General features: G+C 39.9%; 2 protein-coding genes and 2 pseudogenes across 8 annotated transcripts in view; 1 reads left to right on the plus strand and 3 right to left on the minus strand.

Annotated features, from left to right (window-relative positions):
* The window catches only part of LOC124216388 (protein artichoke), a 268,737-nt gene that overhangs the window by 173,097 nt on the left and 68,330 nt on the right, over positions 1–27,310 (plus strand). The window contains exon 3 of one of the 7 annotated variants that reach the window (XM_046620862.2): positions 20,128–20,176. The exons of the other annotated variants lie outside the window; for them this stretch is intronic. The gene's annotated coding sequence lies outside the window, so the exon portion shown is untranslated. The remainder of the gene's footprint in view (positions 1–20,127; positions 20,177–27,310) is intronic. 7 annotated transcript variants of the gene reach the window in all.
* On the minus strand, positions 1,943–4,641 carry LOC124216389 (maltase 1-like). Its single transcript, XM_046620868.2, has one exon. The coding sequence runs from the start codon at positions 4,609–4,611 to the stop codon at positions 2,860–2,862; it is 1,752 nt and encodes a 583-aa protein (XP_046476824.1). The 5' UTR covers positions 4,612–4,641; the 3' UTR covers positions 1,943–2,859.
* Positions 9,678–11,756, minus strand: LOC124217210 (maltase 1-like; annotated as a pseudogene).
* On the minus strand, positions 11,850–13,895 carry LOC124217209 (maltase 1-like; annotated as a pseudogene).

Here is a 27,310-nt window from a genome sequence, read left to right on the forward strand (position 1 = left end):
CGTTGCTTCAACCACAGCGGTCGGAAGTTGTAAAATCTTTGGCCTCGTAGAGTAGAAATTTTTGCCGCATTTTGAAATTCTTCCTGAAAGCAGGTGGCAGATTCCTGCACTTGTAAAATCTCGAGTTCGTTGTCCATCACGTCTTCCATTAACCACTCGAATTGAAATGCATTTTAAAAACCGTCTCACTCAGCTGGCAGCATGCCTGTGAGCGAAGGGGCGGAAGGTACGATTCTGGGTAAGTGAAACTCGTGTTGACAAACGAAGAATGAAGGATGATAGGGGTGGATTTGCACCGCCGTGACTGTAAATATTCATGATAACGCTGCGAGTGCTGGATCGGCGACAAAAGTAGGATAACCAACGCGAGCTCATTAGGAAAAACGGCGTTCGAGGATGTATTTCAAGTCACGGACACGGAATTGCACGATTTCCCAGTCGTGCCAAGGTCTCGCTGCTCCCACTCGACGAGGCGGAATGATATCCGCGACGAGCGGCACGTGCCGGATAGCGTTAATCACGCCAGCTCTTCTTTAAGCCCCCGTGCGGACGGCGAAACTCCGGCGTTAAATCGCTCGAGAGTAACTGGGACGCGGGATCAGACCCGACCGCGGGAACTCGCTATACTTACACCATGCATATATGGATCAAATGGCATCGCCAATCTCACTAAGTGCGTATTTCTTCGCTACTCCTCCGTGACGCGTATTGTGTGCATGGATGGATGGTGATACTGCAATGGAGGGATGAAAGTGCCAAGTTTCATACTTTTCTTCTCTTCGAGCAAATGTAAGTCATGCGACTTTCTTCCATCGTATCGTACGAACGCACACCCGTAGCGCATTTTTTTTCTTTTTTTTTTACTCCCCGGCCCAATGCGATAACATATCGAAAATTAAAGCGGAGAAGTTCAGGCCGCTGGACCAAGTTTTTTCATATCGTTTTTCGGTCGGAAAATTGGTGAGTGCAAGTTTCGGTGATGTTATCGGTGATTTTCGTCAACGAATGGTTCGACTGCGGGGTGAATTATTTTGCCTTAGCTTCCCCGGCGTCCGGGTAATTTCCCGAAATGTGCCAGCAATTATCTTAATACACAAAAGAAATAAAAAATTCCAATCAAAGCTTTGGCAATTTTTACTGAAACTCAAATGTTTCTATTTCCCTCCTGACCACCTTGTATGATAATACGAAATAGATATTATCACGCGCTGAAAATGGACCTGTTCAATGTATTATACAAGATGGGCGAGCCGATCGCTATCGTATGGTAAGATGGTACTCTGCCAAATCTGCCGGGACGAGAGCGCGACGTTGTAGTTTCCCCGATCCACGGCAGGGAGCTGATACGCTCACAGCACTCCCGTAAGCAAATTAACCTATGATTATAGATATGTAGGTTCTGATTGCCGCTCGCCGGACGCGGTAATACATAGTGCTGGTCAAGCAATGATTCCGTACCGCGAGTTGTACTTGTGGTTTGAAAAACTAAGAATGCTCTGGATAGTAAGAGTTCGAGGAAAACAAATCGCGCATCCGAATCTGGTGTCGGAAAATTTCTCTCTGCTTGACACTATCAGATTCTGCAACGCGCGATCACTTCAGATAATCTCTAACGTGCGACCTATGCCACGTTCTTCCTATGTAATTACCCATAACCCAGCGATGCTATGTTCTTTGACGTAATCGTATAACTGACTTCGTTGAGACACTGGTTTATTGTTCCACGCTTATTAGTCATAAACGTAGGCTAAAATACTAGTAAACCTACGATTTATTTCCAGCGCCCTGAGAAGGACCATTGCTCTCTCGAAACTCACATAAACTGGTTCGTTACTCAATCATTATTGCTAAAAATAATTGCTACTCAACATTTGTCAAAGTAAAACTTTTAAGTGTACAAAAGCCGAAGTGTAACAACATAACTCAACTTTATAGAGTACAAACCAGCTTCAGCGTGTAGAAGTAATCAATTCGGTATTGAATCAAACGAAAACAAAGCTGAAATCAATGACACACCGTTTCGTTTTATCAACGTTGAGTCGAACTGCGTTTTTTTTCGCTTCGTCTATTTTAAGCATCTTTTGAAAATCGTAGTCAAACAACGAACGCTTATTCCGGTTTGAACGATTCGTGAACCATTTGCGCTTAAATGTTCATGCCAAACAGCAAATTCGGCCTTGCAAAACTCACCTTGCCGTAAATCGATAGTTACGAGACTAGTACAGGTGTCAGTGATGCTTCGCACATTCTTTTGAGTCACACACTATCACGATTAAGGTTCATTCCCATGGTTCATACAACGTTATATTAATAGAAAAGTCAGTAAGAAAATTGTATTCTAAAATACAACTTAGCAATAGCAACAATTATAACGAGCTTGAATAATGGTTATAACAATAGCGATGATAATAATATAATTAACGATAAAGATTTTCAGTCGTTTTACCTTTGTAATTACAATGATCGACCGTTTCGCAGTTCAGAAGTTGCAACAAATATTCTTGGAGTTCGTTACGTTTGTAAACACACTTTTCAGACATGCGGTGACAATTTAAACAATCGCAAATTGTCACGGTTTTATTTAAAATCTTAAATTTATTACTGACACAATCACGAAGCCACTCGATAGTTAAACGTATTCAAAATCATGTGATACAATTACTTGTTAAGCAAATATTGATTGAATAACCTGAAAATGGTGTAAAAAAATCCCCCATAACTCTGAGCTAGTCTTCAGACTCCATATTCTCTGCTCGGATACTCTTACCTAGGCCGGATGATGGAATTCTATATACACAGATATTTAATGTTTGCTTTAGAATATGAGAGGTTGTTGAAATACATACAATAATTACATTACTAAGCTCCGTGGACGATTTGATATAGCCTTGGAGAGGTCAATACTATGGTGGTAGCAGCCGGAAGTTGTACGCTGGAAGTAGTAACATTTCTGCCGGGAGTGATGCCGGACGAAACGCTCGACGTATACACGGTCATTTGATCTAGAACCGCGATGCTGTTTTTGACGTTGATGCTCACGCTTGATTCGGCGCAATTGACAAGAGCGACGATCGGAGTGGCCCCCGTGACCGATCGCGTAATAGCAAGGACGTTATCAGCGAGAACTTCCACGCTCAAGGACCCTCGTTTGAATATAGGCAACTTCCTGAGAGCCGTCATGGCCTGGTACACGTGGTAGTGCGAGTGGCTCACAGCCTTCTGTGCAGCAAGATTGAGGCTTACGTAGTTGCGATTCACCGGAAGCCAGGTTGTCGAGCTGGTGGAGAACCCAGCGCTCGTTGTGCTGTCCCATTGGTACGGAGTCCTCTCTGGATCCCGAGAGTACTGCTCGAAGTGTTCTGCATCTGTGTTACAAGCTGCAGGATCGACAGAGTCAACCCAGGATATTTCCCCGTCGAGCATGCCGATTTCGTCTCCGTTGTATGTTACTGAGATTCCAGGTAGGATCAGACAAACGATTGACATTTGATCAGCGCGATTCGAGCCGTACCTCGACGCTACCCTGCGTTGATCATGGTTACCTGTCACCCAATTCGCCACGTAGTTTTCCGGCATGCTATCGAGCCAGCTATCGATTACACTCTTGAACTCTGCAGCGGTTGAACCGCTTCTGGTGTTGGTAATGAATCCGAAATTGAAAGGAATGTTGGAGCCGTGAGTGTAGTACTGCATCACGAGATCCGTGTTCGCGTATCCTTCGGTCATAATGACCTTCGTGTCGGTATTCGATTCCTGGGCATATTTATCCAGCAAATCTCTCCAGGACTGAAGGACATCATAGGTCTCGGGCTGGTCTTTGGAGTATATATGATTGAGAGAATCGTAATATCCTGCTGAAACGTTCGCGTTGTTGGACGAAGGTTCATCGAGGAATCGATCATCCTCGAACATGTGGTTTATGGCGTCAATGCGGAATCCTTCAACGCCTCGTTTCAGCCAGAATGAGAGAACGTTTTCCATCTCCTTCCTCAAATTCGCATTCCTATAGTTGAGGTCAGGCTGACCTTTCACAAACTGGTGAAGATAGAACTGGCCTCTTTCTTCATTCCATTCCCAAGCAGATCCTTGAAAGGTACTAAGCCAATTGTTCGGTGGCTCATACTTCCCGGTATCATCTGGATTCTTTCCATCACGCCAAATGTAGTAGTCTGTGTACGGATCCTCGCGTCGAACGCTTTTCTTAAACCACTCGTGCTCGTCAGAGCTGTGATTTGGCACAAAGTCAAGAATAACTTTGAGGTTAAGCTGCTTTGCCCTTGCAACAAGTGCGTCGAAGTCGTCTAGGGTCCCGAACAGCGGATCGATGTCCACGAAGTTCGATATGTCGTAACCAAAGTCAGCCATTGGGCTCGGGTAAATTGGGGATATCCAAAGAGCACCAACACCTGCATCCACCAGATGATCCAGTTTACTCGTGACGCCGTTCAAATCCCCTACACCGTCCCCATCGCTGTCCTTGAAACTTCTTGGATAGATTTGATAGAAGGCGGTAGTTTTCCACCAATCTTGATTCGATACGATTTCGGTTCCAGTGCGGCAACCGAGAGCGCTTGCCAGTCCGATGAACAATATTGCTAGCTGGGACAGCATGGTGGCAACGGTGTTTTCTGCTGGCTCGTACCGTATTTATATACGCTTGAATTCTAAAAAAAATACACCATTGTACAAAAATTCTCCGGTATCATTAACAGGAAACTTAGTCAACGCTATCTTATCCATTTGGGTGCAAATACTGATAATCGTAATCCACATTTCTTTAAATGAGAACTTAGTGATAGGAATCCGAGTTCACTTGAATTCATCGATTAAATAACATCCGCAAATCAGATAAAATCTGCAATCATAGCTAATCCGCTTTGATACACTATGACACTGACGCACACATTTTTCTGTTATCTTACTCTCATTTCTTCATTAAGCTTATCTATACATGATCGCGAATATTATTTTATCCTTATTCATAATTTTCTGTGCAAATTTAGTTTCATACCAATCGGGTTTCAATTTGTTTAGTGCTAGTACGGGTTCACTCTAGTGATCGTCAATTCATTTCACTGCCCAGTACTTCTAACTATATCGTAGTTCCAGACACCACCTAACTGGAGCCACCCTCTTTTTTCTGCACTCTAACATTTGCGAAAATTTTTTTTTTGCAATGGTTCTAACCATCCATGTGGAAATCGAACGGTAACTCATAGATATGCAACTAATTACTCATCACGCTACAACAGAATTACGAGCGCTGATAAACTTTGAAGTTCACGTATAATTGAGTAGTCCGGAAAGGAATTTTCATATGTAACTATGTGTCATTCGAAGAAACGTACTTCTGCAGATTTGACAGTATGCTAATTTCACTTTGATATCTATTCTCGAGGGCTCTAGTTATCGAAAAGAATGAAATATTACCAAAAATTAATATGACCGTTAATTTACGGTGCTACAAATACGTGACCGGATATTGCAGCAGCAATAGCAATCATGAGCAAACACATTACTGCATCCACTGTGTTGAGTGTGTCGTGGTAGACTGAACTAAGGCGAGAAGAGTTGCAAGATACTTGAAAGAGGCGATAGAGTACACACTAAAGTTGAACAATAATGAACAAGGAAGCTGGGTTGATAAGCTACGCGGCAGGAAGTCAAATAGGTGTTACGTGTTCAAATTCTGCAGAGGCACAATCAGATCCGCGTGCCGGAAACAAACCCTTGTAGCTCTTTTATCCACGGAGGTAGAATTCATAGCTTGAGCAAAGTCATGTCGCGAAGCAGTACAGAGTCGAAGGCTGCTGGAAGGGTTTAATGAGAACCAAAGGAATCTTAACGCCGTTCAAAAAGGCAATAAAAGTTACCTTCAGCCGTATGAAAGCTGAAAATTATAACATCGAGCAAAACGTTTAGTGATAAAATACTGTTTCGTTGGGGATCCAAATAATAGGAAAGTAGTGGAACCAACTGGGGCAGTAAGATTAGGCATACCTTGTTAACAATTAGGATTGGAGGATTGGATTCAGTGGATGATACTCGTTGAGAGATAATGTTGAGTATATAGAATATACATGGTTCTAAGAAAAATGTCCCAGACGGTCCACTAAAACTTTTGGGTAGATTTAACAATTTTTTAGTGTACAACTATGTAAAAAAAAAGTAAAAATTATAAATTGAACGTTGATGTGACAATTTAGACGTTAAGATTACAAAAATTTTAGCCATATTCCCCAACAGAAATGTAACAAATAAAACATAGTGGACCTGCTGGGATATTATGTTTAGTTAAATTCTTCCAAGCTTGTGTAAGCGAATCTGTGTCAACATATGATTTCAAAAATGTGTAACACACATATGCACACAAACCTAAGTACCGGCCGATCAATTTTTAGAATAAATACCGGTCTCGCGTGAGGAAATTTCACTCCTCTAAGTGCACCGATATTGTGTTACAGTAAAATTACTCAATTCTTCCATCACCGTGATACTGAAATACTTGCGATGGAATACTATGGTTTTATGTAACTAGAATCTGCCCTTTGTTAGGTATATATTTACCAATTTAGTTAATATAAGCCGTTGCACAATATCTTTGATAGTATTAGGTTACCAATTTTAGTGTTCCACAAGAGCAGTGATTATAGGAATTGGTTACACAGAAAATATGTTTCCCAGAATTAAAATCTCAACACACGGCTTATTGAAACACTACTCATCTTCTGTGACACTCAAATGCTATGGTTCACAATATCCAATTCAAGTTTCAATCAATGCACGAGAATTATGGCACATGAAACATTACGATGCACAACGAACGTAACATACATGCATGTTTCACGTTTCGTATTCAACCAGTTTTGTTACAGGTAAAAATGATAAAATCTACGAATTTTCGCGTAAATCGCATTGTTTACAGCATAGTTTACTTTTTCGTGTTGAGGTACATTACCTGAATTATTTCAGATTATTATCAAGTACTTGTTCATTGCGTAAAAAACGATAAACTATAGAATTTCTTTCACATTAATCGACCATGAATTGATGCTGAGAAGGTTGAAATGAATAATTTTTTTACGTCCACGGTTGAACAGGCGAAAGTACTTGTAGAGTAGCAGTTGTATTTTCTTGAATCTAAGAAATTTCTGTAGTCATCTTATATCTGCAATAACGCAAAATATTCCACCTATACGAGACAGAGCTAGGAATCAATATACCTACGGCAATTCCAAGACCAATATTATCTTTCGGGGAATGTCAAAAAATCATTCATACTTTCAGATAAATCAAACTTATAAAAATTGCAGGTCATGTTACGCTCCATCTCACGTTTCTTTTTTTTTAACATTGCTTCGTAGGTACAGTGTATTGTTCTCAAGCCGCAGTTTTTTCCTTTTTCAGAAAGAAAATCTTAATTCTGGCATTGACCTCTTACCGTATAGATTTGCGAGCGACATCCCATAAGATATACCCTATCACATTTGACAGTCATCTCCACGAACATATGATTATTTGTTTTCATTTCTTGGCATGGTACAAACAGTATTCAAGTGGTTGGTTACATTTTTTTCTCCTAATTCCCAAGGTGCTGGTGAGCAAATTATTCGTAAGAGATTAAATGTACAAAAATTTTATACTTTATAAATTAAACATTCCAGTCCTCACATACTTGGAATACTTTTTATTACCAACTCACGACCTTGTTGCTTCCGTTGAAAGCCATTTTTCGATCGTAGAGAAACAACCTTGAATTCCTTTCGATTTTAATTTTCCGCTATTTGCCTTTAAGCTTAGGTATAACGTTACCTATACTACAGGTAAACACACGGGCATTTCGACGCATGTACATATGCAAATAATTATTATCAACCAAGCTCTGCAGACGTATGCTAGATGTTTTCAAATTGTTCAGCACAACCCGCATTGTTTGACCAGCCGATGTGTGGATCAATGTGCACAAATGCTGCTAAAAAAATTGATTGGAGGGTAAATACAAGGGCTTTAGTGTGATAATTATCAAACTATCAGTGAAACAAACAGCTACCCTGTAATCAACCCGGTTATTTTTAATTGCCTGAATCGATGTACGCTGATAATTTCTCTAGCTCACTGATCGAAATCAATCACTTACGATTATTGTATAGTATCTTTGTATAATCTATATTTGTACAAAGTGAAAAAAATGCCATAAAAATTATGAGTTCTTGTAAAACCGAAGCTAAGGACAACTTATATTTGCTCGTATCACTGTGTCAACTGCCAATATGTTACGCAAAGGCGTACCTAACTACTAAGAATTCAGTATCATTTTTGTTCTCTCAATTTTCTGCTACCCAAATAAAGGAGATTATTCCCACCATCGTCATTTGGAAATAAATAAGTTTCAATTCCGCTATATTCAAAATGGATTTACTCAACCTTAAATGGAATTTATGAAAACGGAGGTGATTGACATTTCTGCTTTAATGATGTACATATTGCTCTGCTGTTAGAATTAACGATCGTAAACTCAAAGCAAAATTCATTACTTTGAAAACATGGCTTTCTGTACCTGTTACATACCTATATTTCTGTACATATTCTGTACGCAATTAATTTAAGCCTGACGTGAATAGCTTTTGGGATAAGTGAACGAACTCCCATTTATGATGAGCGCTACTATTTCGTGTGTCCACAAACAAGCCAGCTGCAAGCCGAATGGGAATCAATTAACAAAGCTAATGATGAGATATCAATTTCTCTCAACTGAAAAGTCTATTTCACTAAAACATATTTACCAGGCTTTGTTTCGAGGTCTTAACGATAGCGTACAATCAATTAAATGTTAGTACTACAGTAGCGGCACCATGAAGTTCAATGTTTTGAGGTTGCGACTCTGGTTCCCGGAGTAATGTTGGAGGAAACACTTGACGTATAGACAGTCATTTGTGACAAACAGCCCGTGCTTGATGAAGCATTCACAATCTCGTTAGTTTCAGCGAAATTGACAATAGCAACGATTGTCGAGGCACCGGTTACCGTCGCACAATAACGAGGACGTTACCAGCGAGCACTTTCACGTCCAAGGATCCTCTCCTGGGTATGGGTAACTATCGGAGAGCAGTCATAGCCTGGTGGACATGATAGTGGGAGAGTTATGTAGTTCTCATTGACCGGAAGCCAGGTTTGCAGGTTGGTAAAGAACCCGGCACTCGTCGTACTGTTCCATTAATAGGGATCCTCGCTGAATCCCGAGTCTACTGCTTATAGTGTTATATTGCAGGCCGTGGGATATTTCGGTACCGACTATGCCAATTTCATCTCCATTATAAGTTACACCGATCCCAGGAAGAATTAGACACAGAATTGACACTTGGTCCTCGCAATCGGTGCCGTACCTTGACGTGACTCTGCACTGATCATGATTGTCCATCACTCAGTTGTCCACGTAGTTGGTAGGCATATTGTTCATCCAGTTGTCAATTACGGTTTTCAGTTCATGAGCGGTTGAACCACTTCTGGCATCTGTAATGAAGAATAAATTAAATGGAACATTGGAATCGTGAGTATAGTAATTCATTACGAGATCTGTGGCTGCGTAGGCTTCGGTCATGATGACTTTCGTGTCAGTTTTCGTTTCCGTGGAATATTTATCAAGAAGGTCTCTCCATGACTGGATAATGTGGTAGGTTTCAGGCTGATTCATGGTTTTTTGACAGGGGTTCATCTTTGAACTCGGCTTCCTCTATCAGAACAGGAACAGCATCTATGTAAAATCCATCGACGCCTCTTTTTAACCAACAGGTGAGGACATTTTTCATTTCTTTCCTCATCTCTGCAGCGGAGATCGGACTGGCCCTTTAGAACCTGGTGAAAGTAGTACTGACCTCGCTGATCGTTCCATTCCCATGCGGATCCTTGAAAGGCACTGATCCAATTATTCGGAGGTTGGTAAATGCTGGTTCCTGTTTCGCATATTGCGTCATGCCAAACGTAGTAATTCGTGTAAGGATCCTCGCGACGAATGCTTTTCTAGAACCACTCGTGCTCGTCAGAGCTGTGATTTGGCACAAAGTCAAGAATAACTTTGAGGTTAAGCTCCTTCGCCTTTGCAACAAGATTGTCAAAGTCGTCCAAGGTCCCGAACTCTGGATCGATATTCACGAAGTCTGCTATGTCGTAACCAAAGTCAGCCATTGGGCTCGGGTAAATTGGAGCTATCCAAAACGCGCCGACACCCGTATTAAACATCTAATCGAGTTTACTTGTGACGCCATTCAAGTCTTTAACACCATCCCCATTACTGTTCTCAACGCTTCTAGGGTAGATTGAATAGAAGACAGTAGTTTTCCACCAATCTTTTTTTGCTCGCCAGCCCGATGGATAATATCGGTAGTTGGGACAGCATGACGTTGACAATGTTTCTTAATACTACGAATCCAACTATTATATACTCAGGAGGTGATAAAATCGTACCGTTGCAAAAAAAAAAGATTTATAATCTTGTGTCCAAGAGGTGTAGTCTACGTTGTCTTATCAACTATGGCACAAATATTGATAATTGTAATCAATACCTTTCGCAAACTCAACAGGTAATCAACAAAAGTCTTGGTATGGTATTTTACACCACTTCTTTGGTGTAAACGTACATATTTAGTGATCTTTTAACACGACAAACTCCTTCATGTGCATGTAGGCTGTTTCGACGATTCTTCCAACCGTGTTGACACATGCTTACATACTTATTGCTAATACGATCTCACTTCAATGATTACTGGCGACTTACTCTGCTTCACTTGTGCTATGACAGGATTGCGATCCTGGACAACGACTGGAGTACGTCATAACGAGTAGTAAAAACTGGGAAATTTACCTCCCCCGAGACACATGAGCAGAAATATTGTCTTGGATATGAAAAGATAGCAAACCATACACAAACATTATCGTTAGTTTTATGGTCATTCGATACTGCCCGTTCCTCATTTACGAAAGGGCTACAAAAATTCGTCATGACCAAATAATGCATAAAAGTGAATTACTGAGACATAGCAGCTGGCTGAAAAATATCATCACTGCAAATTACCCTGCAGAAAGAAACTTTAATAATCTGCTGCATAACAACTCTTGAAGAGGAAAAGATGGTTCTATCATTGTAAATTTTATAGTGTTTAATTCGAGTTGAGATCGAACATGATCTGGCCTGAATTGTTCGAGAAATATAGCACGAACAACGAAATAGATTAAATAACCGAAAAATGTATTTTTTTCCTCCTCGTTCTGCTCAACACAAGTATAGGAATAAGTAATTGTAGGGTCAAGTGGAGCAACACGAACTATATTTACCCCTTGAAATATACTGTAATTAATACGCTTTTTATTGCACAAAGCAATTTATCACTTTCAACGATAAGTGCTAATAATAAATAACGAAGTAAATAGTAAAATTGTTGGCTCCACTTCAAGGTTTCATGATATAATACAACTCTTGGGATGTCAGTACCACGATAGCGGCACCAGACAATCGAATTTCCCGTTCTAGTCATTGTCGTGCTTGGAGTAATATTGGATTAGGTTTTCATAATTTCGATTAGGTTTACCGTGCTGGCTGCGGCATTAACAACCCGATCAATTTCTCCGCAATTGATCAGAGCATGTATTGGAGAAACTCCAGTGATGGATCGCACAACAACTATGATGTCTCCAGTGAGAACTTTTACGTCCAAGGCTCCCCTCCTGAGTATAGGTAATTTTCGAACAACCATCAATCGCATGGTACACACGATAATGGGAGTGGCTTACTGTCTTCTGTGCGGTAAGATTTAATGTTTTGTAGTTTTCATTCGCGGATGTGACGTTGTTAAATTTTAAGAGAAGCCAGCGCTCGTCGTGCCATCCCACTGATAGGGAGTCCTAGCTGGATCTCGAGAGTACGGCTTATACCGTTCCTTGGCAGTACTGTAACCGGTAGGGTCAACGGTATTTTCCCAGGACATTTAGGTGCTGATCATGCATAGTACGTAACAGCGATTCCAGATAGAGTCAGGCACAGAATCGATATTTGATTCATGCGACGAACGCCGCATCTTAAGGCGATCATGGGCTGATCGTGGTTACTTACAACCCAATTCGTGGCGTAGTTGTTTTGTAGATGTTTTAGCATATTATTAATCCAATTGTCAAATATAATTTTCAGTTCCTCAGCCGCTGAACCATTCCGAGCGTCACTGATAAAATAGAAAATGAACGAGACGGCAAAACCATAAGTATAGTAAATCATACTGAGATTTATGCTGGCAATAGCCTCATTCATGATGATCTTCGTTCTGGTAATTCGTTTATGTAGAATATTTGTCAACAAGGTTTCTCCAACACCGCAAAACATGGTAAGTCTGAGGCTGATCCTTGATGAAAATATTATCAAGAAAGTCGTAATGGCCTTCTGGAACTCCGAGTTGTTGGACCAAGATTCATTTTCAAATTCTTCATCCTCTATCAATCCGTTAATAGCGTCAATCCGAAAACCGTCAATGTCTCGGTTCAACCAAAATGCAAAAACGTCCTCCATCTTTTCCACCAACAAAATGTTTCTGTAGTCGAGGTCAGGCTGAGCTTTGATAAACTGATAAAAGTAGTACTGGCCCCTTTCCTCGTTCCATTCCCAATCAGATCTGTAAAAGACTCTAAGTCAGTTATTCGGACGTTTTCATTCAAATATTGAACCCACTTTCATATGTCATGTTTTGCCAGATGTAGTAATTGGTGTACGGGTCGTCCCGGAACGACTCGTGCCGATCGAAACTGTGATTTGATACAAAATCGATAATCACTTTAAGATCAAGCTGTTTCACTCTTAGAACCAGTTTTCCAAAGTCATCGAGAATACCGAATATTGGATCAATGTCTGTGAAGTTTGATATGTCATAGCCCAAGTCCACCATTGGACTCGAGTAAATTCGAGATATCCAAAAAGCGTCGATACCTGAGTCTACCGGATGCTCCAACTTACTCGTGATTCCGTTCACGTCTCCAACGCCGTCTCCATCGCTTTCCTTGAAACTTCTTGGGTATATCTGATAGAAGACAGAGGTTTTCCACTAATTTTTATCCGAGACCACTTCAGTCCCTGGATTGCAAGTGAGAACACCAACCAGCACAATATATAACGTTATAACTTCTACCTGCACGATATCAACAGTATTGCCCACTGCTCTGAATCGAGTTATATGCACTTGGACTTGAAGTAAAAAAATGTTTATGACAGGTCAAAAATTTTTTGTTGATATCAAAAAAAGTCATTCGTCTTCATATTATCCAGTACGTAGTGTAATATATACTGATAATTCATTTCTGTTTTTTCTGTTCTTAAGTAGCGATAACACGCCTTCAGACGTACCTCGGAAATCGAAGATTACTCCCATTTATCTGTTTTATTCGTTATTTATCCAAACGACGGTATTTTTTGACAATGCCAAACGTTGTCTATGTAGCGTGTCACTGTTGACGAACCTTGTCAACTAAACAACGGTAACACACCCAATTTCCTACGTGCAATGAGTATGCTCAGCAGTTGCAGAATAATTTTACTGCGTACAATTAGAATACCGTGATATCGGTCAAATCCTGAATCTAAATCACCATACGCAATTACGTCATTGAGAATTATTCCTTTCCTGCCGCAGATTACGTATTGTACACTTGAGGCAATCGGAAGTGCTTATCCAGTCAATGTCTTGCGTGCGAGTCCCCCTTTTATCACTACACACGTCATTCCAGCCCTTGACCACTCACCACTGGTGCCGCTGGAAGGGCGTCACGTCGCCATTATCGGGCTGATTGTATGCTAAGAGGTTAGGAATTCCTTTGTAATTCAAAACAATCATAATGTGCAAATCAAATAATGGATCATCCATTTCTAGAACCTTAACCTCTTTGGCGTCTATGAGTTATTAGCACAGCACACGCGTTGAGGACAACGCATATTGTTATTTCCAAAGGTTTTGATGAATTCTGATTGCCTGTAGAAACGAGGGAAACAATAGTACTTGATTACAGATACCATTTATACCGATATTCGCCCGTATGGTCCAAAAAATGTGAAAAAAATTCCTGAAAACGAAGTATTAGAATTCATATTCAGAGATAATTTTACTAACATGATTTTCAGAAAACCTCCGTTTTTATCAATTCCACTTTTGAATATTCTGACTGTCTATATATGAAACAAATTCAATTTGTGCTAGGATTTTGACTCAACAGACAATCGATTATAAAATTATAGAAATATCGAAAAACTGTCCTGATTCACTTACAACATAGTGCTTCATTCTAAAAAATAATGTCCTACATTACCAATTTTACGGTCTTTATGGATTATCTGAGTGTTCTCGTTTCTTCGCAATCAGCTGATATATTTATCTGACAACATAATCAGGGACGCCAATTGATTTCTGACTTCTAAACAAAATATTGATACCGTCGTAATGATTACATCACAATATGTTCTGTTGAGACTACCACCTGCACTAAAAATTCGTCACTTATATGTATATGAATATTTGAGCATATAAATAGCTGAAGTTTCACTTTCGAAGTGCCAGTTTTTTGAAAAACCGAACGTTTCGTAGGAAAAGAGTATTAAAAAAAACGTCAGCGTAAGAATCTTATTCACAATAACTTGAAATAACACGTTTCGATCTTACTCGTTCGGCAAAATTCGATTTACTCTTCGTAACGTATTCGTATCAACTCAAAGGTAAATGATATTGATTAAAGAAACAGTTTGACAAAACATGTAGAAGATTGGTCAGAATTTCATGCACAGGAGAACACAAAGAAACGGCTAAATGGAAAAACCAACTTCAAAGAACAAAGCAAAAAAGTACAAGCAATAAAACAGGGGTAGAAATATAACCTACTGTAAATATATTTCGTTTAAACTGCCATGTGTAAATTTCCACCCACTCAACGTACAACTTGTGCGCCGCTTCTCAATGAAGATGTGTGCTGAGCACAGATTTTGGGCTTTATGTCAACATCAAACGCTCAGCTTATCCTCTTGTCACCGTCACACTGAAACATCTAAAAACTTGTTTTGGATTACCGAGTGATGCAGATTTTCATCTGATTCACCTGGCTCACTCTAATCTTGTGCATACTGATTTAGTATGTTTATCTCGTTAACAGTAAGAGGGTGACTTCTTCTCAACGAACACTTATCGTCAGTTTCAATTTTTAAAATCTTTAGTTCTTTATTTCACACTTCTTTTTCTTCTGAACCTCCGTTTTACAATGCCCTCCTAACTTTTTTGAATTCACTAATCGCGCATTCTCACTTTACGAGACTTTATCGCGCTCTATACTTTATCGCAGTTACTTTCTAATAGGCGCGAATATTTGACATTCATAATAGGATTGTTTTTTGTAACAATTTTGTATGAATCACAATTTTATGCACTCACCAAAATATCTCATGTGATTTTAATGTCATGTATATTGGCAAAGGAAGTATGAAGATATTGTCTTTAAGTTACAATCCAAAGAAAAAATTTACGGGTTTAAACACGTGTTACTTATTATATCACTGGGTTGGTTTCTTCATCGTCACTGGATTGTAATAAATATTCGTACCTAATCCACTGTTTATCCAATCTTACCGACCCACGTGTGTTGGCATCGATGCAGATTTCAAACCTTTTAAGAAGGTTTATGTGATTTTATTGAGTTTTTTTAATCCGAAAAAGCTCCAGTGCAAAAAGCATTTTTAATATTTTGCGTTAGCCAAAATCCCTTACATTGTCGACAGAACGATGTATTCGAGGAAATTTAAACTGTCACAAAAATCGCTTCGTTGAGATGAACTTCAGAATTAAGACGAAATGCTTGAATTTCGCTCGTGAATCATGATTACAACCAATAATAAGCCAACATATTTTTTTGCGGTATCGCAAATCAATTATATGATTTATATTTAAAAATTGATGTTTTCGCGAGGATCCATTTTGACAGCTATCTACACATCATTATGTTCATGCGAAATTGTAATGAAACGTGCTCAGCCAAGCGTTTCATCGATATACAATTTCAGTAAATCATCTCTCTCGGATCACTGGAGTGCTTGTCACGTGCTGTAAATATTGGAACTTCGGTTTTGGTTGCAATGAAACTGTTCACAGCTCACGAGAATTTAACAGTTGCAGAGGTTGGGGTTGCCATCATTATCCAAAGTGCATTGTTTGCTCGCTCCAACATTTGCGCAGAACCTCGTTTATCCGCTATTCAGTTTCAGGATCCCCGCAATGAGTTTCCGCTAAATCAAGGAAATATTTATCGATATCGTGACATTTTTATGTTTTTTTTTGTCAATCCCATTTCTCGTTTTGTTCATTTTATACATTTTCCGGAGGCTTAGTACTTCCATTTTTACGCTGTTGTTTCCCCGGTCTACGCTACGCGTATAATTGAGGCGGGGTTTAAAACGTGACGGATAAAGGAAAATAAAAAACGTGGGGGTCGCCTGGGAGCTTAAGCTCTTTTAAACAGAAAGCCGATAACATCGATGGAAAGCCGTTAACGGATAACGCCTTTATTTAACCAGACTGAAAAAGAATCTGAGAGTGCTAAAGAGATGGTGTGAAAGAAAACCGTGCTGAAAAACGACCGGATCATTAAAGAAATCCCGTACAATTCGGCTGATGGAATTTTCAACGAGACGTTCCTGTTTTTTTTTTCTCTTGACATTTTTCATTTCTGTTAAATATCTGCAAGTTGACGCAGCAACCAACATGATCTCGGGATCTTTCGAGACTTGGTTACGCAAAGCCGCTTATTTCTGAACCCAAAAGCCTGTCAAAGGTCGTCTCAACGTCTTCGGAACTGTACACAAGTCGTACTCAAAGACAGCCTTCATGCAGCGAATAAATTGAGCGGATTCCGAAAAACCGTGAGCACACCATTGACGCTATTCAATCCATCCACTTCTTGCACCCTGATCTTACTCGTTCCCCGCACCGCGTTAGGCTTGCTATAAGCTCGAATGAGGTAAGTTACATTCATCCGAATAATTCCTTGACACGTTTCAGCTTTGTATATTCACTGCAGAAAGCTGTAGAGGAGGGCTGTTACCGACTATGAATTAATTAAACGAAAGTTAAGTCGCAATTAAATATGTTCATCATTCAATCCCGAGTTTCAGTCAACTAATTGGAAACATGATTGAATACTTACTTTTCAGTAACCTGATCGTTTACTTTATGGAGAGGGGTATTTGACATTGTGGAATGCCTGTTGGAGACTGTGCTTGGAGACGCGAATCAGTCCGTGGATTTTATGCAAATCTTATAATGGTAGTTTTCTCGTTTGGTTATGTAATTAACCGTTGAAAACTTGGAAGTTTGTTCCACTTCTGCCTAAAACTCGAAAGGCAACCGAAGTCTTACATCAGTAAACAGTTGAAGTATATACCGGGCTTTAGAGGACTTAGGAGGGTGATGAATTTATCAACATTTCTGCGTTTTGTGTACCCGTCAAGGAAATGTTCGTAATCTGAAGCGGCTCAGGTTTCTTGTATTTCACCGGATCCTGTGGGTCTGAACGAGTCTGACTCATACGCGATAATAATATACACCGGGACTAAATACACCGGGATTGCCTTTGTCTCCATAACTTACACCTCCGGAATGTTGAGGCGTATTTGCCAGGTTATAATTAACCCCTGAGGTGGTACGTTCCACGTTAAAGCAACTGCCACCCTTTCCGTGCAATCAGATGCTTTAAAAATGAAAGAAGTCTCCAATCCGCAAGAGAGAACCTCGAAGAAAACCCGGACGTCCCGGAACTGGCAATTAACCCGGTATGCTTTAATTGACGTCATAATCATAATATACATTACGATGAAGAGAGTTATTTGAATGTCAATAACTGCACCAATTTCGTTGGTTTTAATATTTGCCAGCGTACGTCTTTCAAATTTCTTCATCGCAATGTCAATATTAATGCATTACTTTGAAGTCGATTCAATGTCAGTTCATAATTTCGATATTACAGAGTGAAATGATTCGAGTAAATGGCCAAAGTCCGTATCTACGTTAATGTAGTACGGACGTGGCATCGAAATTCTACTTTATTCCTGCGAGAATTTTGTTTTCTGTACATGATATACACTCCGTCCCACAGTGATCCCCCGTGGCGAGTGTTCAACGAATTTTTACCCTACGGCGAACTTGGGAATAACTTCTCGTATAGAACGTGGTATTCGAGCACGGTACTCAATAAGATCCCGCAAGCCTTAGCAGAGAAATTGATCGAGTGCTAACCCCAAAGAATTCGCTCCTAAGGTTCCCCAGGTGTCAGCATTCCGAGAATGAGAAAAAAAAAATAGGAAAGAGAACGAGGCGATGGAATAGGGGCAGGAGGATGGTGAGGCGGCGGTTTCGACCGAAGGTCGAAAGGTCGTCCAGAAGAGAGCCCCTCCCTTTCTCCCTCTCGATACAGACATGTATGTAACAGTTATGACTATACGATATGTATGTGTGTAATATAGACCCATCCATCTACACATTCTCAACTTTTGCAACTAAATCTTTCACCTCTCGATTCCGTCGAAAAAATTCCTTACTCCCACGGGATAATCTTTAAGTAACCACTGAGCTGTTTTGTGGAAGAAGAATCTTTTGCTTTTATATTTTTACTAATTGAACCTTGCATTTTATTTATTTTTTTTTTTTTTCAGCTAACAAGCCACAAAATTTGACTGCCATAGTTGGCGTTAATCATGGTGGCTGATTTTTACGACGGATACCATTCATCACTGACTGAAATCTCAAAAAGCCGTCCAGAAACTTAACTGATGTTAATTTTTCCAAATCCTTCTTCAATTCACAATTTTTCTCTTTCGATATTTGGAAGGACCACAAATTCGCAGTTCAGAACGCCAGATATTCAATGGGAATCGCCAAAGTGTTTCCGAACTGCAGTAGTATATAAATTGAATCATAAAACTATCTTCAAACGTCCTCCAGATATCCTCAGACAGCTTAAGGATTTGATTGTACTGCCGAGTAAGATGGATATCCCGATTCTAGGTCATTAAAAAAGCAACACAGACAGTTTTCAACCCAACATAACCTGCGTTCATAGAAAAACCCGGTCCAAGGTATCGTAATGCACATCCCCATCCGTATTGTTTGTTACAGTGCATTACACATCAATTGCAAATCGGGAGTTGGTAGATGATCGGAACTAGGGACAACTTTGTCATTCAAACCAGAAGCTGTTAATTCCCGTATCCATTTACCGTGATTTTCGACTACCGTACCCAACCACAAATGCAAGCTTGCCATCGGCACATAAACCACGGCTCGGAACTCCGTCGTGTACTCCGATTTGTACAACGAGACATGCAGTTAGTATTTGAACAAGGGAATTGCTCCGCCACTTGGTATCTCTCTCTCCCTCTCTCTCTCTCTCTCTCTCTCTCGCTCGTTCTCGTTCCCTCTCACCATTAAACGATGCAGTCTCAATGTCTCTGTTACTACATCTCCACGCGTGGCTTGTGCGAATTAATGTTACCGAAGGTGACATCATTCCTGGCTAAATCCCATCTCTGAAATTGAGTTGATACTGTGCTGTTTGATATTCCAAAACCATTTATGATAACAGGCTTAGGCATCGGTATCATCCCCGCTTCTATATCCTTCGTCCCGCCGGGAATTGGGAAGATTTTATCATTTTCGAGCCGCAGCTCAATCTCCTCGAGAGAAGAGAGTACCAAACGCCCATTTTAACACCACATACAGATACTTCGATACATGAAACAATTTCATACTTGTGTCTATTTTATATTTATAATAGTCAGGACGACTCCTTCTCCTTCAATAATAGACTGGGTTGCTGTACCAACCACTATTCTTATGAAAACAGTCAAGCTTCAGACTTGAAATGGAGTGCACGTATTTCAACGCATTTTTCAAAGAACATCGTAAAACGCTATTTTCTGTGTTTCACTGCATTTTACTTCTTTAATTGACGAACCACTGTATCCAAAGTAATATAAAATCGTTGCGATACAGTACTTTTCCACCTAACTTTTCACACTATCATTACTTATATTTTATTTTCACTTCATTTTATACATCTTTGTTGCAGTGTAGCATGCATTTCCCACTACGGTGATTACTTATAATACCAGAACACTGTAAGTACGTAATCAGTTAATCAATCGCTCCTCCCGCAAGTTACCAATCAAATGTTATCGTACAGTTTGTTTCGGGTGATAATGATCGTCGAATGGTTCGAACCGTCATACTTAGAACGTGGCGCTTTGACTCGGAGGTCATTTGGCACGGGCACGTTCATGACTCTATTGCCATTAGCTGAAAATTGGTGAAACGGTGGCAACGCGACGTTCTCTCGCTCTCTGTAAGCACTTTCTTCGCAATCGCTACCACGGGTGAAAAGTGACGAGGCAAAGAGCACGAGTCCGGAACCTGCGGTTGCGTGATAGATATCACCGGCGATTACAGTACCTGCAAAGTAAATGTCTCGAAACGGAGAGAAACAAGCCATCAAGATTCTGCCCGTGAGTGGGTCAGCCCATCAACTCCCAAAGGTTAGCGAATAAAATGGAGCCAGAAGGTGCGGGCATTATGGGAACCGTTAGATGAATCGCACCCCGACTATTTCGAGAAGAGACAAGTTTGAGGTAAAGGGGCTCGAACCCCATTAACAGAGAGGACTGCCACCTTTTCATTGCTCGCTCACCTCAGAACCGAGATCAGAGAGCAGCACTTGCGTTCAGGCTTCGCCCTTATCATACCAATCTTGGAACCTTCGTCAAGGGCTCTTGCGATGGCCTTTCTTCGCTCCTCAAGAAATGGCCGATATCGCCTCCCTTTTCATCAGCGCTTTCAAAACCTCCGTCATAATTATTCGACGGCCGTCTTTTCTGCGGTCAAATTATTTCCGAGTGTAGATAATAACGTCTTCAACTCCATGAACGCAACGACTCACGAACCATTCGTATATTGAATGGTCTCACCTTTTTCCAACCCAATTCCGTAGCTTCAATGGTAGGAAAATTACTCTGCCTATTACACCTCAATAAATTGTCTGAAAATTCAAGCATTGGCAAACGCACCTTTTCGATTTAGGTACGGCTTACCAAAGCTTCTTCTCGATGTTGAAAAAAACAAAACTTGATCGGTAAACCTCAATTTTGTTTGTACTTCAGGTGCAATATTATCGTACTTATTATTGTCCACTTTTCAATACAATATGGATCTGTAGTCCGACTAACAGGACAATTGTTGTAATCACCCCGAAGATGAAAGCTTGAGTTTTCACTATACCGCGACCTTTTGAGTAGAGAATCGTCTCTGACCAGTTTCAGATATATATGTGTGTGATTGATATCTCGAGAGCAAATGAATCGTTTTTCAAGATTTTGGTCTCCCTGAATGCGAATTTTCTAACTGAGTATTGACCGCACCTCGTACGATATCGGCAAGTCTGTGTCTTAGTTATTTGCAAAAATATAATGAATTTTTTATTTCATTTCATCCATTGGTTCAGCTTCATTCAATTAATCAAACTTTGAAGAAAATTGACCAGCTGTCGTAGAGTGTTACGTGAAAATAAATTCTGTAGCCTGCATTCGTATCTAGGCAAATAACAGAAATAGTGGGCTCTCTTGGACTGATCCTTTCCAGACAATCGATTCTTCTTGCTAGTTTCCAACAGTAGCGGTGTGCATTTAGCCGTGGAAATGCCCAAGTTGTAGGTTTTTTTTTTTGTTTTCTAAATTGAACTTGCCGGTTCGAATGCAAACATCAGCAGTTTCAATTGTAACAAGTACTTGCAAATACTAGACCAAGATTATCTTTCTATTTATGGTCTGATTACTGAACTGGATTTCGAACCAGATAGAATACCGGAGAGTGGATATTGCTTAAAACAAATAAGGTTGATATTAGTAACAACTACGTAACGATGCATATTTGGCAAAAGTGCTTTATTTTCTAATTCAGAATAGTCTCCAACTCATAACGCAATAAAAGTTTGCATGTTTTGCCAATCCAACTCTTTCGGAATCATTTGTTGTTAGTAGTGAATTATTTTTAAGTTATTCGCCATATTATTGCTATTAACTTCAACATTACTGAATTAAAATATTATTTCAAGCCTAGGATTGACAATACATTACGATAGAATACTGAACATCCGATGGAATGACTTCAGGATGCGAAAAACTCGAAATAAACATTTGACTATTCACATTAGTAAGAGCATCTATCCAACTACACAACAAAAAATGTATTGAATTTATATTATCAAGTGAAACTATGAAATAAAGAAACATTTTTATCGCCATATTTTGTAAATTCAACAAATCCAATCTCTGTGTATACGAAAGTGTATCGGACAGAAAAGAATCTGTGTTTGAGTTATGGCGTTTATCGTACCACCCGCGAGAATATTTACGAGTGAAAATTATTAGCCCCCTTGAAGCCCGGATGTTCCCAATTTTTCATCATTTTGTTTAATCTCACGTCCATTTCTACCGCTTTGACAAATTTACGAATGTTCCGTACGATAATCACTCACGCCGAACGCGTGAGATAAAACCTCTAACGAATGCTCAAAATGCGCGGATAAATCTTCATCCATACATAAGTAATGAGGAGTTGCCGGCGCTGCCTCTGCTGCTTCTGCTGTTTCTGCCACCGCTTGAAAACAACGGGGGCAAACTGATAAATCCATCACTTTCACCCATCGCAAACAGAGCATGAAAAGATTGATCGATCACTCCACGGTCGGACTCGACCAAAAAACGGGCTACCCTCTAATTCCTATCCCAAAATGGCAGATAGGTCCTTCGCTCTGAGATCGTAGACTCGGAACTCAGCTTGAGCTTTCAAATCTTCTGATTTGCAAGTCCATAAAAAGCGATCGCTTAAGTCTGAATCCGTCGAAAGCTTCAAACCGTTGAAGATATTGAACTTTGCTTGTTTTTTTTTTATTTTTTTTTTTTTTTTGTCAACGCTCTTCGCTAAAATCCAAACGACGATTCATTAAATTTCTTGTACCTGCTTCACCTGTAAGTCCGACCGTGTGTATTATCTTCTGAGACAATATCTCACAGATCGAACCTGACTCCGACTCGATTCCGATATTTCAAAGCAGCCGAAACCCACGCGGTTCAATCAAGACGCGTTATTTCTCGAGACATCGGAAAATTCTTTCGAAATAGCTTCTGTCAGCGTGTAAGTATGCGTAATCGAGTTTCGTCATGCTGTGTGCCTGTGGTTCAAAGTCGAATTGAATCGTGAAAATTGAAATAAAAAAGCATCCGGATGTTTCCCTTTTCCATTTCGTCTCTCCTCGTTCCATTCCGTTCACTCGCTTCTGGCTTGATAAATCGAATGTTTTAGAATTTTCAGCGCTTTCCAACTCCTCCGGGAACCGAGTCACGTATGTGATATAGACACATATAGGTACACAGATCGTGCACAGAGGTTAATGGAAGCGATCCCGTCCCCCACCCCCCAACCCCGGCAAAAGTATCCTCGGGAAGGGCTGAGTCTGACCCCCCAAACTGCAGCGCCAACTTCGAGGTTTAAGTCTTTCGATCACTTTGCACTATTGATGAAGCTGGCAAGTGCGAGCTGCTCCGACTACCCGATGGCTCGGCCTTTTCCACCGATCGCACAGTATAGGTTAAAGTGTTCCGACCGTGGGAAATGATTATCGGAGCTCCCCTCCTCCCTCGTACCCGAGCGTTAGACCAAACCTGCCCAGTTTCCTAACCACCGACTCGTTTCGAGTCCACAAGGATGAAGGACTCGCGGCTCGGCGATATCGATTCGACGTAATTTATATACCACAATTTTACCTCAATGCGATGGATAATTACGCCACGGAGAGACGAATTGTTGAAAAAAATCCTATGATTGCTGGCATTTTAGCGATATATAAGCATTTTTCGCAATATTTCTTACGGTCGTAGGAAGAGCTTGTATTTTAACAACGTTTACGCCACTGGTAGACACTGTCTTTGTGTGGCCAGTTCTATTTGAGGAAGAGGATGAAAACTTGAAGTATAATTAGTTGTGTTAGTTGAAACTTGACAGAATTTTTTACAATGAAATTCCGGAGTCACGCTTATTTTTACCAAGTTGTTTATCTCTGATAACCAGTTTATATTAACCTGAATCTTGGTTAGAGTTTGAAAAGCAAGACAAGTAGAGTCGACGGTTTAAAGAATTGTCGTAGACTGAGTTGTTGGTGGGTATTTCGGAGGAAGTTTTAAAAAGAGAGTGGAGGAGTGTAAGAGTTTGGTCGTTTGTATTGATTGATGGATTTTAAAGATTGGTCGGAAAACGTGTACCGGAAATGCTTTACGGGAGGAGGAGTATTGGTACATAGGGCTTCTTGGAAAGGGTATATGGATAGGAACAAAGAAAGGAGGAATGCTGGAGAGTCCCATAGAGGGGGTTGTAAGAATGAAGCCTGGGAAAATTGCGTTTTTTTGATAGCACGTTTGGTTGCCAAATGTGTCAGTCGAAAGCAGAGAAAAAGGTTTATCTTTTATGGCTGTTTTTTCCCATGGTTTCTTGGCCGATGTGAATTGTTCCCGGTGTCATTACAAACCGGATGTCTTGCTATTGAAACCACCTAATCGAACCTAAGGATCTATAAGTACTGCATCTCGAATAGTAATAATGTTGCAATAAGGATTAAATTGATCTAGAACCACGTGACATGACGCGCAACAAATACTACGATCTACTAGATGACCGGAGCAACAAGTTTTCTACGGTTGTCGAAGACTGTAAATCCACGAATAGTAAAAATGAGAATAGTAAACGGAGATATCCATTTTATTTAGTAATACTAAAGAAATAGGAATAATGAACTAACGAGTAAATATTTTTTTGCCACAAAATACTGGAAAAATTGTCATACTGAACCGAAGTGTAGGGTAGATGTGATATACCTTGGACTAACTGTATCGAAATATAATACAAGTCGAGAACTTGTATCGTGTATACTGTATATTACCAGTGAGAATAGTGAATTCGTCGCCGAAAATTCACGAGTAGATCCGACCGCAAGTTTGTAATTCATCGTCAGTTTAAATTCCATGTCGTCTCATCCTTTTTAAGAGATTTGAGTTTCGCGGGGTTCACATTTTCTCACTAGCGCTGAAAATTGTCGTCACGTGGTTTACATATAAGCAATGGCGATGACACGATAGGCATGTAGTTGGAATGCGTCCAGACTTCCAAGCGTATAGTTAAGACTAAGATAGGTCAGGTTAAAGCTAATTTGAGGTTAGAATACGCAAAGAGGTGTGAAGTGAGAATGTAACTCTGCCCATAATGCGTTATGAATATAATATTTGTCGTATAATACCCATATATGTAAGTGATGTTGGTAAGATGGAGGAATTCAGTGAACTACGACTAGCAGGCGCCTAAAATCTATCTTTAATTATTGCTGTACAATTTTTCCTCAAGTTACCGGTAAAACTTCCAACAATAAGACCACTTTTCCAGGGCACAATTTTACCATAGTGACTTGGAGTTACTGATGTTCATTGTAATGTGTTCATCATCGTCTTTGGGAAAAAGTGAAAACCTTGTAGGTTAGATTCCTATAAAAATCGTAACTCTGTGAATCACTACACAACATAGGAACTTCTACTAAAATTCTAATATGTTCCCAGACTGTGAAAAATATAGTATAATCTGATCGTCGTTTTAATAAATCTTGCAATACGATGTCTACCCACGGTGCGGCGTTTCGTTGTTTCCTTGCCTTTCATTTTGGTTCAACTGATATTTTTTTCCAACACCGGCTTTGAAATTTGATTTTTTATGTCCACGAAACGGGCGTGAGGTTCTTTATTTCAAAACAGTGTGGTAAAATAACGTAGGCCCATGCGCACAACTAAAGTCCTCAATTCTGCACACTAGAACTTTCTTTGGCGTACGTAAACTATTTCGAATAACTTAATTTCACTTTCGTTGCTGCTGAAATAAAACTTTCCTTCGCAACAGATGTAGGAAAAAATAGCGGGTACCACACGTGCGAATGGGCGATGTCACCCTGTCACCCTAACATCCCATCAAAATTAACATGCTTGTGAACGGATTCTTAGAGAAATAATCGTTCGATACCCCAAGATAAGATGACGCTGCGAAGAAAACAAGAAAAAATCATCAAGCTCCGACATTTCTTAGGATGAATTTTTGGAGGTTGTACAGCACTTGGAAGGCTATTCGACTCTACGTTACATCACATACGATAACCACAACGAAACAACCTCACTAATGTCTCTACAGGCATTGAACATTATCTTTTTACTTAGATGAATATTCCAAGAACCGTTCGACATTTGTTTCCAATTCATAAACCCTTGAAACTGTTTGAAGCATGCAACGTCTGTACGTTCAACGACGATCTTGAAACGATTTACAATGAGACTAGTTCGTGTGATTGCTAGTAAATTGCGAATCGGCAGCAGTAGCTGCTACCGCTGTACGACAACGCAACAAAGGCTTCCAATTCATCGTTGGGATGTTATGTACATACGTACATACCTTTCATACCCACAGGCACTACTTATACTTGGAAATTAAACTGCAAAATCGATTTTCAGCTAACAATGCGACATCTGAACTGGAAATGGTATTCGTTGTGTAGAATCGTCGAGTGGGCATGGTATATACAATCATGTAATCAGGATTTTCATTGCCAAGGGAGGTCTGGAAAGGCGTGTTTTAAATTGGCTCTAGTTTGAACGACGATTTCTTTCAATTTTTTCCCCGTCTTCTTCTTCTTCTTCTTCTTCTTCTTCTTCTTTCCGCATTTGAAAATTCATTTTTCTTTTATCAACGATCGATTTTAATCAAATTTTCGTTCGAGTATTATTTGTAATTTTTTATTTTTTTTTGATCATTTTCAATTCCTTTCTTATTCGCGAAAACAAATAATGGCAAATAATAAAAACGACATTCTCTGTTCAACACAGCAAAAAAACACAAAGCTGAAAATGAAAAACTTTTACCGCAGGCGCATTTAAAATTGTGAATCGTTCGCGATTATTCGATAGACAATTTAAATGGCAGAGAAAAGGTGAGCTTAAGCCGTGCTTCCACAGAGCATTAGTCCGAGACTCGATCGATTTAAAATCCCTCTCTAACCACGCGGGCTTCCTTGAAACCACAACTCTGAAATAAAGGTAACTAATATACCATAACACAAAAGTCGTTAAATTTTTAAACACGCACAAAAACTGAGGTAAATTATTTTCATGCGTTAATTA

The sequence above is a fragment of the Neodiprion pinetum genome, chromosome 4 (genome assembly GCF_021155775.2).
Source record: "Neodiprion pinetum isolate iyNeoPine1 chromosome 4, iyNeoPine1.2, whole genome shotgun sequence".
Lineage (NCBI taxonomy): Eukaryota > Metazoa > Arthropoda > Insecta > Hymenoptera > Diprionidae > Neodiprion > Neodiprion pinetum.